This window comes from Ornithorhynchus anatinus, chromosome X5, assembly GCF_004115215.2.
Source record: "Ornithorhynchus anatinus isolate Pmale09 chromosome X5, mOrnAna1.pri.v4, whole genome shotgun sequence".
In the NCBI taxonomy this organism is placed as follows: domain Eukaryota; kingdom Metazoa; phylum Chordata; class Mammalia; order Monotremata; family Ornithorhynchidae; genus Ornithorhynchus; species Ornithorhynchus anatinus.
This window is the reverse complement of record NC_041753.1, coordinates 43,033,652-43,052,037: the sequence shown is the minus strand read 5'-3', so window position 1 is coordinate 43,052,037 and position 18,386 is coordinate 43,033,652. Positions and strand designations below refer to the sequence as shown.

The 18,386-nt window shown below is 42.1% G+C and overlaps 1 protein-coding gene across 1 annotated transcript in view; it reads left to right on the top strand.

Moving 5' to 3' along the window:
• SH3GL2 (SH3 domain containing GRB2 like 2, endophilin A1) overlaps window positions 1-12,488 on the top strand; it is a 151,365-nt gene extending 138,877 nt beyond the window's left edge. The window contains exons 6-9 of the mRNA XM_007655640.4: window positions 3,344-3,502; window positions 6,777-6,880; window positions 9,199-9,329; window positions 10,981-12,488. Coding sequence (XP_007653830.1) covers window positions 3,344-3,502; window positions 6,777-6,880; window positions 9,199-9,329; window positions 10,981-11,180 — 594 coding nt within the window. The 3' untranslated portion in view covers window positions 11,181-12,488. The remainder of the gene's footprint in view (window positions 1-3,343; window positions 3,503-6,776; window positions 6,881-9,198; window positions 9,330-10,980) is intronic.
• The last annotated feature ends 5,898 nt before the right edge of the window (window positions 12,489-18,386 follow it).

Sequence of the window (18,386 nt, the reverse complement as noted above, 5' to 3'; positions counted from 1 at the left end):
TCTCGATCCTGAAGTCACAGGACTGGGAATCATCTGTTGTTCCCACTGTGGGACTCCATCTTCATTGTCTGAGGGATTAAAATGGGTTAACTATCCTACAGTGGCTACTCTTGGTTAACTCCTATCATAACTTTAACATGCACATTTGTGTACGGCTATCATCTTGATTCTTTTTTTATCCTTCTTCAGGTTGCCAGTGTCTGTTCATTAGGCGTGAGTTGTTTATGTGGGATTTAACGGGGCCCAACTTGGTTCAATTCCATTGCTCCTACATTTCTGAGCACCTAGAGTTGACGTTCCGTGCTTAGTATTCTGCAGAATAGTATTATGCACCTTATGTTGCCATGTTACTCCTTTGAGTTCACTCCTTCAGTAATCCAGAAGCTTTAGTGGATTTCAGGAGTGGCAGCTGAAGTCAGTGTGTACGATATATTTTCAAGGTTCATTTTCACTAGGAGGGCGAAAGCTCATTTTGCAAATCCCTAAACCACCTGTGTGATGTTCTTTCTAGGTAACAAAATTCCTTGCTTTTTCAACTTGGATGTAAGGATTAAGATCAGTAGGTAAATTCTAATAGAATAAATCACAACCGCTTTTCTTCCTCCCAAAAGTACCCAAACTGTTAGCTTCCAAAGCTGGGCCTGGCTGAGAGCAAGGTTGCTGAAGAGAGGATGGTATTGTTCTCAGAACAAAGTTAGGGCTAGCTAGATATTTGCTCTCCTGGTCCTTACCTTTATTATTGATTGTTTATTAAAACACCCATTGTGGGTTTATCATTACTTCAGATCTTGTTGCATTGCCTTTATCTGTGTCAGAGAAGGACAAATTAAAGGAATAGTGCCTGGTACTAGAAATTCAGCTTTGATGTGGAAATGCCAAAGAATTTGGAGAAATGGAGAGGCATCTTAATGTAGGTGTCCATGAGTTAATTGCACCTCATTCAGAGGAATTACTGTCCATTGAGGATCTCATTGAAAATCCAAGGCATCATTACAAGAGGAGAAACGGAGGAAGAAGTTATAGTTTCTTCTTCCAAAGATAAGAATCTTAGAATTTAAAAGACTTATACCTATTTTCAGCAAAACACGTGCATTTATAAATATGATTTAAATAGAAAACCCTATGAGGAGAGGAATGTAAAGGTTTACAGGAGTGCTCAGGAGAGGTTTGCCCGCTATAGGGTGCTTTAAGAAGAGCAGAAGAAGGTTAATGTTCAACCTAAATTACACAAATTCTTCACTTCTTTTGGGGGCGGAAATGTGGCCTGGTTGAAAAGCACAAGATTGGGTATCTGGAAGCTGGGCTCTAGTCCCAGCTCGATCTCCGGTCTACGGACTCCAGTCTACGGAGTGATTTGGGGAAAGTAGCTTAACCTCACTGGGCCTTGGTTTTCTCATCTGTGAAATGGAGATTAAAATAGATTGTGAGCCCCTTGTGCAACACATTATCCATTCTGATAATATTATTTTCTTCCCTTGATTAATTCTAAAATTAAAAAAAAACTACTGCAGTCAGCAAAGTAAGCTTCTACATTTGCAGCCTTCTGAAAAATCTTATGACCCTATTACAATACCTCATTTCAAATTGTGATGTTTTGCTTTGAATTTAATAAAGTTTAAACAATAGTGATAGTTGTCATGATAAAAGATGGTGTTGATAGGAATTTCATATTTCTTTTACAAAGGTTACTTTTCCAGATCAAATTTGTAGTATGTAGGCCTAAAGGAAAATGGTCCTCACTATATCACCGGTCATGACACAATCACATTTTCAAGAACATAGCTTAGTTGCATGCCTATGTGTGTGTACATCAATCCTTCTATCTATGTAAATACATATTAACAACTATGGTAATACTATTTCATAGCATTAGAACATTAATTCAGTGATTTAATTGTAGTTCTATAGTCAATCTCACTTTCATCATAAACCCCTTCAGGTGAATTTGAGAAATCTTAAAACATACTCAGATACAGACGTTTCTACATTGTGTTAAGGTGTTAATAGTATTCAGCTGCAGAGGAGTTAAAAGGTAACTTAGATATACTCAAACTGTGATTTATCCCTATCTAATATTTTCCACTAGGCTCTTTCACTCTTAGATTCATCACTTTTCTGAAAGCCTTACGTATGCTCAGACATTAAGACTCCTATCCTTACTTTCTACTGAGTCTTAGATTGTGAGCACTCTTGTAGGTCAAGGACCTTGTCTCAGTAAATATCCTTGTTAATTTATGTCCCCTGCAATTTCTCTGTACTTTGCAAAAAGTAAATTCTTCATAAATGTGATAATAATGGTAACATTGCAAATGTTCACCCTTTGGGGAAACTAATGGGACTGAAGATAAGTGAGCAGGGAAAGAGAGATTTTTCATTTGCCCCCAAGGGTGAAAATAATAATAAAAAAAAATCCAGCCTTTACACGTATACATCACACACCTTACGTTATACACATAGAATAACGGGTCAGTTTCATGCGAAGGGTAAAAATAAAAATAAGACAGGGGTCACTGAGTTAGGGCTCCATCCCCTCCCTATCCTGTCACCTGTTAAGTAGTAGACAGAAACTTCTTGTAGAAGGACCGGGGGAGGGATTTACTATTCCCCTCAACCTCTCCTCCCCTCTCCCAAAGTAGCTTCTGCCCTGCAACCGGGGGGGGGCATTGACCCCCGCTGGTCCAGCCATCCAAGGGATATGGGAGGGGGCTGGCCTCTCTTATTTGAACCTGAGTTTTCCCTCTTCCTCCTCCATATTGTGTGACCACTTCTTTCCTGGAACCACCCCCCGACCCCCGACCCCTAGTCCCTTCCCGAACACATCAGTTGCTGCAGTGGTGGGAGGAAGGGAGTAGCCACTCTTTTTTCCTTCTTCAAAGAGTAGGATTGCAGGGCTTGGGGCAGGGGTCGTTGAGCAGCAGTGGGCTTGATGCCTAGGTGGCTGGGCGAGCATTAAGGTGAAAGCTGAGGATTCAGTTTGAACCAGACCACGTTGGAGAGGAATCACATAGCTCAAACTTGTCCTCCTAACAGCATTACCTCCAGTCTACCTCCCCAGGCAATGCTCACTCTCCTACAGGTACTCCCTGTGCAGAAGACTCACCTTGGGAGCAGTCTCCTCCCCAATACCCCTCAACTGGAGCCACGCCAAGCTCCCGGGTCAGTGTGAAGTCAGTTGTAGCCATTGGCCAAGTGAGGATCAGCTTTTCCAAATAATTCACACCAGAATGCCCATTCCAGCTCTCATTTTTTACTGGAACCCTCTTCCAGTGAGTTCTGGTATAGTTACACTACTGTTTGTCTCTCAAAAACATTCCCATACCCTTTTCCACCCCTAACTTTACAGCACCACCTAAAGAAGTTAGAGGGTCGTCGTCTGGACTTTGATTACAAGAAGAAGCGACAAGGCAAAATTCCAGATGAGGAGCTGCGCCAAGCCCTGGAAAAATTTGATGAATCGAAAGAAATTGCGGAGTCGAGCATGTTCAATCTCCTGGAAATGGATGTGAGCAAATTCCTTACTGCTTTTATTTTGGTTTTGATTTTTGTTCTGTGCTATTGCCTAATTGGTTAGGGCTGAACGTGAAATATAGGTGATGTATCTGAATAAAGTGTTAAACAGGCAAATAAATAAAAATGTTTATGGCCACGTTATTGGGAAATTGAGTGGGAGTCCAAGCCATCGATGCATTTGACCTCAAGTCAGAAGATATGGAGGATTTAAGATGTTGTTAAGACTTGTAAACAGAAAAATAGTGAAACATTTTGAATTGCATTGTTGATTAAGAAGTTCTAAGCATGGAACATGTCTACCAACTCTGTCATAGTTTTCTCTCCCAAGCGCTTAGTACAGTGCTCTCAAACGATTGATTGATTTTAAAGCATATTTTACTTTAGAGGAGACAGAAGAACATTTTGGACTGAGGTGCCAACTTTAAATGAGGGGGCAATTTGGGATGGGGATCAAGGAGTGGAGTATCTAGAGATTAGCCCTGGTGAGGACATGGAGGGAGAAAGCTTGTTAGGGGCAGGAAACGTGTCTGCTAATTCTGTTGTATTGTACTCTCCCAAGTGCTTAGTACAGATCTCTGCACATAGTAAGTGTTTAATAAATATAATTGATTCATTAGCTGATTGTAAAAGGGGAGTTAAAGGAAGGGATAGCTATATGGGTGGCGGAATTCAAGGGGGAAGGATTTGGAGGGGAATAAAGGGACCTGGAGGGAGGGAAGGAGAGTTAGGGAGAGAATGGGGAGGAGTTGGGTAAGAGAAGGAAATTCATTCATTCATTCATTCAGTAGTATTTATTGAGCGCTTACTATGTGCAGAGCACTGTACTAAGCGCTTAGAATGTACAAATCGGTAACAGAGACAGTTCCTGCCCTTTGATGGGCTTACAGTCTAATCGGGGGAGACAGACAGACAAGCACAATGGCAATAAATAGAATCGAGGGGAAGAGCATCTCATTAAAACAATAGCAAATAAATAGAATCAGGGTGATGTACATCTCATTAACAAAATAAATAGAAATTAAAAGAGGAGGGTGGGGGAGAAGGTCAAAGTATTCACCATCATTCATTCAATCATATTTATTGAGCACTTACTTTGGGCAGAGCACATTACTAAGATGTTGGGAGAGTTCACTATAACAATGTAACAATAAACAGACTCAATCCCTGCCCACAGTGATTTTACAGTCTAGGGGCTGTCTCTGTGAGAGCAATCCAGTTCCTCCACTTACCCTTCCTCCTCTCAATCTGCCCAGATAGCTTCTGAAGACAAAGTGAGGGCTGGGACACCAGTTCCAAAACACCAAATTAAATTCTGCAGGACTGCAATTATGGACCGCTTCCTGGCCTAGCTCCTGATGCTGCTTCCTGCTTCTTTGGTAGAGGCAGCAGCAGGACCTGGTTGGAAAATTGGCCCAGAGCTGCCACCCTAAAGGTTTTAAATGAGCAATGCAGCATTCCACCAGCTGCCCGGGTGGACCAAGCAGAGAAGAGATGGCCAGGCAGTTCACCCTCACTGGGCATTTGGCCTGGGAGTGAGAACAGCCCTGGTCCCAAAGCCCAGGAAGAAAGAAAAAAGCAATGTTAGCATCCCTCTTCTTCTCTGCTGTCAAGGAGCAAGAGGGGGAGCTATAATCTCAGCTCTATCTCTGGTCCCTTTGTGGCTGGCAGGTCTCGTAAAGGAGGCCAACTATGATGGCCTGCCCTGAGCGAAAAACCATGAGGCAAATTTCATGGCTGCCCCCACTCAGAGCCAGCCCTATGGGGACCATCACCCACTTGGCCTCCAAAGAGTTGGTGTTCATGGGTTTAGATAATCTATTCTAAAAATCATATCATTCATGTAAATACCCTATTGAAGTACAGGTCATTAGAACATAGGTTTTGGCAGTTCCCCTCAAAATTAGGACATTGTTAAATTCAAATTGAGTCCTCTCTGTAGATTCAGTTGTATTTTAAAATGTGAAATTGTTTTATGATATTTGTTAAGCATTTTCTCTGTGTCAAACCCTGTTCTAAGCTCTGAGGTAGATACAAGTCAATTAGGTCGGTCCCAATTCCTGTCCCTATGGGATTAACGTTCTAAATAGGAGGGATAACATGTATCCTGATTATACAGTTGAGGAAGCACAGGCACAGAGAAGTTAAGCGACTTGCCCAAGGTCACACAGCAAGCAATTGGCAGAGCAGGACTAGAACCCAGATCCTCCTGACTCCAGGCCTGTGCTCTCTCCACTAGGCCACACTGCTTCTCACTTCCTTTCAAAATACAACCCATATCGAGGCAGAATCTTCCAAGTATCTAAACTTGGTGCTGAAAATAAATCAGCTACTGTGGGAAGCTGTGTTAACTCTTTAGTGAAAGTAGTAGTAATATGTCACAGTAACAGAGGAAGTAGTAAATAGAGAATGAACCAAAATTCCTAATATAGCTTCCTCAGATTTGTCAATTACTTTCAGAACATATCTTAGGCCCTTGGGAAAACTTGGTCCATTTGTTCTTTCTCTCTTGATCTGTCCTGTCCCAGTGCAGTCACAGAATGAATGGTGATGTTGTTTTATATGGTGGAGATCAATATTAACTTTTGAGCTAATATAACAATTCTGATGAAACTGAAATGTTTCTTCCAAACAGTTAATTGGAAAGAAGTATCTGCCAATTGGGATTTTCACTTTGAATTTGTGTGCCTATTTCATCCCCCTGTGTATTTTTAATTTTCTGAAAATATATCTGCAGAATTCTTAGTTTTTTCCAGGCTTTGGTCATGGTAACATTTTGTTACTCTATGATCCCCTAATTCACCTTTTCAAGAAGATCCCAATTTTAAGTGTGGGTGTTTGGAGTCAGACTCCCAAGTACCACCCCTAGACAATAATTTGCTGCCACTGGATTTTGCAGTGAGCCGTTCGGGGAACAGCCTTGCTTGCTACGCCTCATTCATAGATAATATAACAGCCGCAGCAGTTTCGGTGAACAACAAGTGAAGAAATCAGAAAGATAGTCAGCATGGTCCTCTCCGATTTTCTTATTAGAGTGGAATTAGAATCTTCATATCCCACTGCCTAAATGAAATGGCCCACCCAGCTTTAAAATCATCTAGCAACTGGGAATGTGATGACAGAGTACTCCTTTCAAATTTTGAGTTAAAGACATGATAAAGAATCTGCTGGGAAACATCGCTGAAGCCTCACTAGATTCTGTTGCAATAAAATTGTCGTGTTGCTCAAAATCACCGTACTAAAATTTGCTTTTCCATTTTGATCCCTAGATTGAGCAGGTGAGCCAGCTTTCTGCCCTTGTGCAAGCCCAGCTGGAATACCACAAGCAGGCATCTCAGATTCTGCAACAAGTTACCGTCAGGCTGGAAGAAAGGTAGTGAACCCTTCTCACCGAGATATTGACTTTATACCACAGTAAATAGATACAGGGATTTCCCCTATAATGCAGGGGCTGTTCTAGAAGAACCCAGTATTATGAAAAAAATCCACATTATGTCATCATTGATTTATTGGGAATGAATGGATTAGGGCCAGGTGATTTAGAAGATATAGATGGGACTGATGTTTTTCAATATAAATTCCTATATTATCATGTCCACAACTAGCAGAGTGCTTTACACCCTTACCACTCACTGTTATTTTATTGCAAAGGAACACGAAAACACACTTAGGTATAATAGGGCAGAGGCAGAGGCAGGGGAGCATAGCAGCATCACGCCTTCACAAATGGCCCAAATCTACTTCTGGCAACCTGTAGATTGTGTTATTACAGAACAGACTGGCGTTGTGGGAAGATTACTCCATAATTCTACCATCGTATTACATCCAGATTGGGTAATAAGAAAGGCCTGTTTTAGCACATCTAGGTGTAGTTGGCACAGAATGACTACGTATAAGAGAATGACAAACAATGACCAAAGGGACTGGAGTTATACAACACTGATGGAGGGTACTCCCCCCTTGACCCCAATCCAAAGATTTGCCAGTCCTATAATCCAGCCCAGGGACATGGATTCCCATAGGCTGTTATAACAATGTCCCATTGTGATGTGAAGCTGATGTGTTTATGTTGTACACATGGTTTTCTTGCTAGAAAATGGCAAGAAGGTTTTGTTTTAGAGAAAAGACCTTTTTATTTCAAAATCTTTTTTAAATTCTTAAAATTCCACTGACCCAAGTGGTACTCGTAGGTTTTCTGTTGTTGAATGATGTGTGTGGCTTGTGATCCCGTGAATCTTTTCAAGATGTGTTGAAACTAAGAATATTTTGGACACAATGTTTCATGGCTGTGGAAGAGGCTACTTTTAAATCAAAGCTCCGTGTGATTGATGACCTGATTCTAGAGACCAAGCCCATCTGCCTAACTATAGAGAGTCCTATTGAGAAGGATAATGTTTGTTAGCAGCTTTGAAAACTGGTATGCTGGATAGAAAATGATAGGATTTTTGATAATTAGACTCTCCTCAATTACTTTGAGAGCGTGGTTCCTAAAGCCAAACCCTTTATTCATGGCAAGCCAGACACATTTTTGGCTTGAAATGTATCATTTCTCAACTGTTGACTTCCCCAAATGCTTATTACAGTCCATTGCTCTGAAAGTAATAGTAATAGTATTTATTAGGATCTTACTGTGTGCAGAACACTGTACTAAGTGCTGAGCACTGCTCAAGATATAGCACCAGGCACTGCAAAATTAAGCACAATAAACATATCAAGAAACAAGCTTTTTGAGTGCTTATTATGGCTGAGACTGTGAGATCCTGCATTTGCCTTTTTAGCCAAAGAGGCACTTCACTGTCAATGTTGTCTTATATGATTAAAATAAGCACCATACAAAAAATATATATATATACACTAAATGACTACTGTTACTCATACTATTTAAACACAGAATCCAATCATAGGTTACCTTAATTTGGATTTTTCATTGCTCTTTTTTATGGTATTTGTTAAGCGTTTACTATGTGTCACACACTGTTCTAAGTGCAGGGGTAGGTACAAATTAATAAGGTTGGACTGGGTCCCAGTCCCTATCCAGCATGGGGCTCACAGTCTAAGTAGGAGGAAGAATGAGTATCCTCATTTTACAGTTGCAGAAACTGAGGCACAGATAAGTTAAGAAACTTGTCCAAGGACACACAGCAAGCAATTGGCAGAGCCGGGATAAGAACAGCGTGGCTCAGTGGAAAGAGCACGGATTTGGGAGTCAGAGGTCATAGGTTCTCATCCCGGCTCCACTACTTATCTGCTGTGTGACTTTGGGCAGGTCACTTAACTTCTCTGTGCCTCAATTACTAAATCTGTAAATGGGGATTAAGACTCTGAGCCCCATGTGGGACAACTTGATAACCTTGTGTCTACCCCAGTGCTTAGAACAGTGCTTGGCACATAGTAAGCGCTTAACAAATACCATCATCATCATCAACCTAGGTCCTTTTGACTCCCAGACCCATGCTCTCTCCCCTAGGCCATGCTGCTTCTCAGTGCAGTGTCAAAAGGTGCAAGTGTGTTCCCTTCCTTGTGCCCTCTAGCCCTTCAGATGAAGATGCACTGCAGATATCAATAGGAGAAAATTGGATCTTTTCATAAATACTGATACTGCCTTAATGAGACAATATTTCCTGCATTGACATAGTTTATGATAGTTGATTTTCTTAATTGTAATCTTTTTCCCTTTGGTTTTCCATGCAGAATAAGAGATGCTTCATCTCAGCCCAGGAGAGAATATCAGCCCAAACCCCGTATGAGCCTTGATTTTTCAACTGGGGACAATGCCCAGCATAATGGAGGGCTTTCCCACACTGGCACTCCTAAACCAACAGGTAAAAAGCAGGAAAGGTTGCCTTAGCTTAATCTTATAACCCTTTCCATTGAAATCCTCATAAGGAGTCTTGAGACTAGTCTTCCTTGAGTTTACCCCAGGCCTAGTCTCCAGTAGCATTTTTCTGCTGTGATGGATTGGCATTATAATCTAGGTCTCTTTATGTATCTCTCTCTCTGTCTCTGTTGCTCTATCTCTCCTTTCTATTTCTTCTCTTTCCTCTTTTCTCCCTTCTCTTCTCCTTCTCTTTCTCCTATCTCTCTATGTTCCATTCCTTAAGTCTAGATATACACACTTCAGCTTTCTATTCCTCCACTTCCCTGCCTCCCAATATTGAAATATTAAGCCTTTCTCTTGAGAAAATGAATACCACCAGCCCTAGCCCATGGTCTAGCCTGTCAATCCGGGGAAACTCTTATTTCAAGTCTGAAATCCGTTTCCACTTCCATTTAACTATTCTCCCATTTCTTTCTCTCCCTCCAAGATCCTGTAGTCAGATCCTTATAGCAGTAGTATTGTACGTGCCCTGAATATTGATGCACTCTGAGTCACGACACCCGCTCATTTTCTTTCAGTTCATTATGCCTTGCTATCAGGGCTGAGGCAATATAAGATAAATTATCCTTCCTGCTGGGGAAATTGATGCATACATAGTAATGCATTCTTTAAAGTTCTCCTTTTTTTTCCTCATTCAAAACAAAAGCCTTTGGGTGATGCATTTTGCAAACAGTCTAAGATTTTAATATTTTCTCAGTTGAAGAAAGGGAAGAAGTTTTACATTGGAACATGCTTCCTAAGGTGTTTGGGGCCCTTGCTTCCCTTTCTCTGATTCTCTAGTGTTTGCTCTTCTTCTGCAGTAATAAAATAGAATGGAGTAGCTCCCCGGAAGATCAAGATGAAAGAGTTGTGAGGTGTTTAAAAGTAAAGGTAGTCTTCTGCTCCATGGGTGTGCCTCAGCCGGAAAAATGCTCAAAAGTTTCTGAGGTAGCCCCTCAGGTGGGAGGCCGACTCTGCGGGGATTTCATCTTCCCTGTCCTCCCCATCCAAAAAAAAAACAACCACATTTCATTCAAATCCAGGAACTTATTCCACTGTTTCCTCCAGAATGAACACAAGAGAAGGAGCAGCAAGACAAGCTTGCTCTTGAGAAGTCTGACGGGGGGCTGTGGGGAAGGGAGGGTGAAAACTGGATTTATAGGGGCTGGCATGTGTGATCAGAGGCTGGCTTATTCCAAAGCAGTTTAGTTCTTCCTGATCTTTCCATGAATCACAATGGGAAATGACATGCCATTACAATAGCCCATTACAACTCCATGAGCAATCAGGTCCTCTGCCTCAGACTCCTCTAGGGCTGGATGCAACATAAAGTTAGGCGTAAGAGAAATAAAGACAGAATGTAGCGGGCTGCTGCCAAGAATCTGAGACCTGAGCGAGGCTGTTCCTTTGGAAAAGAAAGCAGCAGGGTAGAGTATGCAGCAGCTGTAGCTTATACATATATATATCAGGTTTAGTCTTGTGAGACAAAACGGGGAAAGAGATCAGTAAATCAAATGGAAATTGAAGAAATGCGTATCGGTGAATAATAGGGGGATTTCAACTGCCAGTATGTTAATGGTGTTCTTCTGTGTTGTCCTCTTCCTAAACCCCCATAGGTGTCCCGATGGATCAGCCCTGCTGCAGAGCCCTGTATGACTTTGATCCTGAGAATGAAGGGGAATTGGGGTTCAAAGAGGGTGATGTCATTACTCTCACCAACCAGATTGATGAGAACTGGTATGAGGGAATGCTGCATGGCCAGTCTGGCTTCTTTCCCATCAACTATGTGGATATTCTGGTTGCTCTGCCCCATTAGGATGGTAGACAAGCTAGCTGGCGTGCTAACTAACCAACTCTTGACCCATATAGTTAAGTTTTATACCACTGCTTTGGAAATGCTGCTTTATGATACATCCCAAGTGCAAACCGCAGTGGTAAAAGTCATCGAGTCCCACTGAGCATATTTGGTTGCTATATGATGAGGTCCTGCATGGTGATGGTGATGGGTGATGTCTTCTCAACCCGCATGGCTTGCCCCGGGTTGGTGCTCGCTGTATCACTGCGCACCAATGTTTCCTCAGCTCTGTGGAAACAGTGGTGCCCAAATAGACACGTCATGCCGTACAGTAATCTCACCACAGGGAAGATAATGCCTATCACCACACATTCATTTTTAAGTCTTAGCTCTCCATGGAAAGAGGAGGAAGTTATTACCATTCCTATTTTCCCCTCCCACGGAAACGGTTCATACTGGTTTAATATTGCCTCACCAGCACTGTGTCTTCTGATCCGAATGCATTTGTGTCTTGTTGCTCTCAGCAGAAAAAGTACACTGTTGGTCCTAAGTGTTCTCTGAAAAGGAACTGCCATCATATTCATTGTTGATGTGCAGCCCGACTTTCTCTTCTAAGGTGTTTGAGAAAAGCCCGATTTGATTTCCAGGTAAAAGACTATCAGAAGATAAAGAAATACCGAACTAGGAGTTCTCAGTAAGAGGGTTAGGTTGCAAACTTCATTTTGCTTGCTTGCAGAAACCGTGCATGTGATCAAAATATTTCTGCAATATAGATGGGGAGGAGAAAGAAATGTGAACCTAAGTTTGATTTATGTATTCTATGTGAAGTTTTGGCACAGAGTCTCACAGGAAAAGCACCAGGAACTCTGTGTACACTCATTTATAGACCAAGAAAAAAACGGTAACTATTTTTTGCTTTCATTTTCACCTTGTGTTCTTCGAACATCATTTGTGCGTATTCTGCCCTCAATGAGGACTAAATAAAGATGATTTTTGTGCTGAGCAACTCAAGACGTCTGGCTAAATATGCAGAAATGTTACCCAGTTAGATTATTTTACTCCTTCCCTCTTCCTTCTTCGTTTTGTGTGTAAAGTGCTGTGTGTAGCCTATCAGCATTCTTTCTGAAACAGTCGTAAAAGTCCTCTTAGTCTAGTTATTCAGAGTTCTATTTATCTAAACTGTACAGACCCTTTCAGAGGTTTATTGTGCTGCTTTGGATGTGCCACTTCAGTACTGGATCATGTGAGATAAAAGGCAAATCCTGCTTAATGTAAAAACTATTCCATGGAAAGTCTTGATGTTTCCAATAAACAGTGCTGACAAAGTAACCGGGATGTTGTATCCTTTATTCTGTTTACTTCTTTTTGTCTTAAAAATGAATTGCTGTCCACTTCCTTTTGACTGCAGTAGCTCTTCCTTTCTGTAGTGTCATTTAAGTGTTTTGCTCTCTAACATGGATAAATCAGACGATTTGTTCTCCAATAACTTAAATCTCAAACTCAAAGTGGTATCCTAGAAAGCACATCCAAGTGACATTGGGAGAGGAGCAAAGACAGATGAATCCATTACTAGAAGTCAGTGTTTTAGAAGTTTGAAACTGAATTTAGGAATAGAGACTTCAGAGATTAACAGGAGTCATCTATTGTCACTAAATCCCTTCCATACCTGTATTTCTAAAACCCATATGTTGATTAAGAATTAGCATTAACTACCAGAAGCACATGGAGGAAATAATAATAATAACAGTAATGGAATTTGTTACGAGCTTACTATGGGCTAGGCACTGTGCTAAGTTATGGGGTAGATACAAGATCATCAGGTTGGACTCAGTCCCTGTCCCATGTGGGGCTCAAAGTCTCGATCCCCATTTTCTAGATGAGGCAACTGAGGCCCAGAGGAGTACTTTGTACTCCAGGAGTGCCTAACTCACTTCAGTGTTGGTGCTTAATACATACTTAATGATGATTGTTTCTTAGAAGTTCATTCATTCAATAGTATTTATTGAGCACTTACTATGTGCAGAGCACTGTACTAAGCGCTTGGAATGTACAAATCGGTAACAGATAGAGACAATCCCTGCCCTTTGATGGGCTTACAGTTTAATCGGGGGAGACAGACAGACAAGAACAGTGGCAATAAAATTTGGAGTTGTAATGATACATAACTGAATGTTGTGTCTCATTGACCAACATTCAATCCACTCTTTTGTCCCTTTATTTACGCATACTCCCTAAGATCTAAAAGATGCTGGAGGATTGTCATCTAAGAACAGCTTTTCTCAGATATAGTACCTTTGGCTTCATATAACCTCCTGAGGACTTCTGTAGAGCTAAAGAGATGCACAGGCAGAAACAATTGTAAAAGGTAGGCACTAATAAAGACTGAGACACACAGGCAAAGTTGGAGAGAAAATTAAGAGGTACACCTAGGCAGTGAGAAAAGCAACACATGCATTTATGTAGTATGACTGTTTCATAGGTCCTGCCCATGGTGATTCTTTCCAGTTTGCAATGTTATAAGCTCGTCCTCTAGACTGTAAACTTGTGGTGGGCAGAAAACGTATCTACCAACTCCGTTACATTGTACTCTTCCAAGCAGTGCTCTGCACACAGTCAGCACTCAAAAAATATGATTGAGTGATTGATTAAATTCAGCTTGGTCATTATCCTGTTCGAGAATCAGATTCAGCCATAATTACTGGGGTTTTCACAGAGCTATCCACTGGATCCTGGCTGTAGAATCGAATCCTGCACTTTCCTTGGATTGTGTTTAGTCAGTCCTAAAACTTGGCTTGGGAGAAGTGGCTGGAATAGGATTTAGCCTAGGAGAAATTAGCACATTCTAGTTTGTTTTTACTCCAGGTCTACCTTAAGCAGAGCGAAATACATCTCCTCATGGAACTTCTTCTGGCTGGGTTCCAGAGGAGTGGACAGTCAATCAGAGCCCAGGAAGCAAAACGTAATTGCCTCTTTTCCAGTCTCTCCCTGAGGAAAACTCTGCCTCACCCCCTTGGAGATGGAGTTCTTCCACTATTGGCAGAGAAGCCAAACTCCTTCCAGAACATCCCAATAGCTTCTTGTAGACCAAAAACAGCTCCTTCACATTGTGGTTTTTGTAGTTTGCACTTATGCTTCCATTCCTGTAATTCTCCTGCCAGGGCTCTTTTGAACAGATTTTCAAGGGCACCACTAAGGCTGTGACTTCACCATCAAAAACAAGGGGCTCTTTGTGACCTATATAACCATGGACCAAAGATCAGACTTCCACATGTCCCTAGTTGTGGCCACAGTGATGAACTACTTTTGACTCTAGACCACCCCCAAAGTTATCTTTATTGAGCCACTCCTGTGGTTCACCCACTCTGGACACCCGCTGATGCTTGTTACTAGGACAGTGTCTGTAAATTGTCAAAAAAAAAAATCTTTCATCCAAGAGCAACTTTTGGGCAACCCCGCTTTGCTTTTCTCTCACAAAGTCTGACTTGATGCCCGAATCCTGAAGATCTTAAGAGGTGCTCTGTTGCTAATTGAACAATCCAGACCTCAGGCAATGGGATTGAAAAGAATCAATCAATCACTGGTATTTATTGAACATTTACTATGTGCAGAGCACTGTTCTAAGTGGTTGGGAGAGTAGAATACAAGAGAAATTAGCAGACATGTTCCCTGACCACAATGAACTTACAGTCTAGAGGTATCAGAGTTATTTCTCTCCCCACAAACAATTCATTCCAGATTCTAGGAAATAAAAAAATCAGTGCAAACCATAAAACAAAAGAGAAGGAGAATCCCACTCAAAGAGGGACCCTAATGACCCTATTCAAAAGGAACAGAAAAATAAGATGTAAGTAATACGTAACAGACAAATTGAAGCCAAGGACCAAAAAACAAAGCCTGAAATCATCCCAACCATGATACACCCAACTATCAGCAAGCAATATATACCAACAACAGGGGTAACGAAGATAGGTTGCAGTTAACCAGAGAATGCAATTAGGAAAGCTGGATACAGTGGAGCAGGGGTAATTTAGGAGACCTAGTCCAAAAAGGCAGAAGACTTATCAATAGTAATAATAATAATAATTGTGATATTTGTTAAGCACTCATTATGTGCCAAGCACTGTACAAAGTGCTGGGGTAGATACAATGTAATTGGGTTGGAAGCAGTCCCTGTTCGACAAAGGGCTCATAGTCTTAATCCCCATTTTACAGTGAGGTAACTGAGGCACAGAGAAGTGAAGTGACTTGCCCAATGTCACACAGCAGTGTCACCCGTCGCCAGGGACAGGTTCTTTCGGAATCGGCATGGCTAGAGAGAGAGAGAGAGGCCGGGGATGGAAAACCTGAGTTTTGTATAGAATTTATTCTGTGGGGCGAATTTAATTAATTAATTATTTAGACGTGACAATCGGCCTTCCCTTTTGGGGGAAACATGGTGTTAAAGCTTCTGCTTTGGGAGGAATATGGGGTTAGAGCTTCCCTAAGGGGAGGAATACACTGGTATGTTACTCGAGTGTGGGTGGACACCAGGGCCCGCCCAGGCAGAGCTGGGCAGAGTATGGTTTACTCACAACGTAGTGAGGCGGCTAGTTCCCACCATGTGCGCACCCACTCAGGAGGAACCCATTTAGGCGTTAAACCCACTTGCACGTTAAAACCCACTTATACATTAGACCCACTTGTACGTTAAAACCCACTTATGGCGTTAAGTTCGCGTATGCGATATTTGCACGTGGTGAGGTGGCTAGCTTTCACCATGTGTGCACCCACTTGGGAGGAATCCACTTAAACGTTCAATCTACTTATGCACTGAACCCACTTATGCCTTAGATTTACTGATGTGTTACACTCACGTGCGCGTTAAACTCACTTGAGCATTACACTCGCTTATACGCTACCCACTTACACACTAAACTCACATGTGCGTTATACTCACTTATACATTGCCCGCTTATGCACTAAGCTCACATATGTGTTACACTCATATGTTACCCACTTATGCATTAAACCCAGTTATGCATTACACTCACCCATCCTGCCTGACCGACCATTAGGACGGTCATAGGCAACCTGTAAGAGGGCCTTGGCCCACCCAAACCAGGAATAAACTAGGACAGAAATTATCAATGGGACTTATAAGGGTCCATCAAATTTGGGTTGGAAAGGTTGTCTTTTTAAAACAAATTTTCTTACTCTGGCCCTATCCCCAACGTTGCATTCTTGCACACTGTTTGTTGAGGGATTTCACTGCATGCCTGAGATGAGTCCCCACTTTTGCCACCTCCACCGATAGTTGATGCATCTCCCTTACTTACTTGGTGATGGTGTTCAGCCACTTTTCTGATAGCCAGGACCTCAAGTGCCTCCTCCTTCTCTTCTCCATTTGCAAGTGATGCCTGTGGTTTATGGTAGTGGACTGGAGCTGCTCTAATTGTTAGTTAACATCCCCAGGTTATCCAACACAAAGAGACACTCACTGTCTGAAGAGAGCTGAATTTATTCATTAATTAATTCAATCGTATTTATTGAGCACTTACCCTGTTCAGAGCACTGTACTAAGCGCTTGGGAAAGTACACTCTTTGGTCACCCAACAGACCCCAGCTGAAATCAACATCCTCCGTTCATTCATTCATTCAATCGTATTTATTGAGCGCTTACTGTCTGCAGAGCACTGTACTAAGCACTTGGAATGTACAATTCGGCAACAGATAGAGACAATCCCTGCCCAACAATGGGCTCACTGTCTAAAAAGGGGAGACAACAAAACAAAACAAGTAGTCAGGCATCAATATCATCAAAATAAATAAATAGAATCATTGATATATACACATCATTAAAAAATAGAGTAATAAGTAATATGTACAAATATGCACAAGTGCTGTGGGGAGGGGAAGGGGTAGAGCAGAGGGAGGGAGTAGGGGGAATGGGCAGGGGAGGAGGGGCAGAAGGAAAGGGGGGCTCAGTCTAGGAAGGCCTCCTGCATCAGAGCTCACATTTTATTGCCCACGGTTCCCGTGTGCACTTCCAAGAGGGTGGATCGATGTTGGTCACTTCCCTTCCCATCTACACATTCTAATGCATCAGATTAGCGTGCCCTTGTGTTATGGACCCCGGACATGACTATTTCAACGAATCTCTTGCGATGTAAAAACCATCCGCTTTCCAAATGTACATATCTGGTCACCATGGTGAAACCACAGGTCAGCTCTTAGGTGGTCAGTCTCACAGACATTGCAGTGAGGTCCTTGTTAATTTCCAGTTGGGAAGCAGCGTGGCCTAGTAGGTAAAGCATAAGCCTGGAAGCCGGAAGATCTAGGGGTTTTAATCCCTGCTCTGCCATTTGCCTGCTATGTAACCTTTGGCAAGACAGTTAACTTATTTGTGCTTCAGTTTCCTCATCTGTAAAATGAGGAATTCAGTACCTGTTCTCCCTCCCACATTAACTGTGAGCCCCATGAGGGACAATGTCCAATCTGAGTATCCTGCATCTATACTGCTTTCATAAAGTAAGTGCTTAAATATTATCATTTTTATTATTATTAATAACTAGGGGTTAGTGGGAGTCTGCAAAAAACACTGCTAATGCTTAGGCAGAAGGTTTGCTGTGCCTCTACGGTGAGACTAGTTAGCACTTTGTCTTGAGAGACAGACACAGATAAGAGGCATAGGAAAATGGAAAAATGGCTGTCTGGAGATGCTAATGCTCATGCCTACCCACTCTTTACTCTGCTTCCTGTTTCCTGCTCCTTGGGGACTGATTTGAGGTCACAGGGCTGAAAGGGAAATCATTGAGGTGCTCTCTGTCAAGGATGGATGGTTTCCCTGAGTGGTTTTGAAGTCAGGAGACAAGCTGTGGATGTCTCCATTAACATCATCCAAGCTCAGTAAATTTTAGGGATCTCAGATCAGGCTTGGCCCTGTGGGTATTTTGTTCACAGCAACTCAGAAACTCAGACAGTAGACACTCTGGAGCTACAGCCACATAATGAAACAACATCCATGCACAACAAATGATAGGGTGACCTCTTAGGCTGTTTAATGCTGTCTAGAGGTGAAAAGGAATCCATTTAGCTCTCACCCAGTGACTTCACCCTTCATTGTTAATTAATGTTGGCATTTGTTAAGCGCTTACTATGTGCCGAGCACTGTTCTAAGCGCTGGGGTAGACACAGGGGAATCAGGATGTCCCACGTGGGGCTCACAGTCTTAATCCCCATTTTACAGAT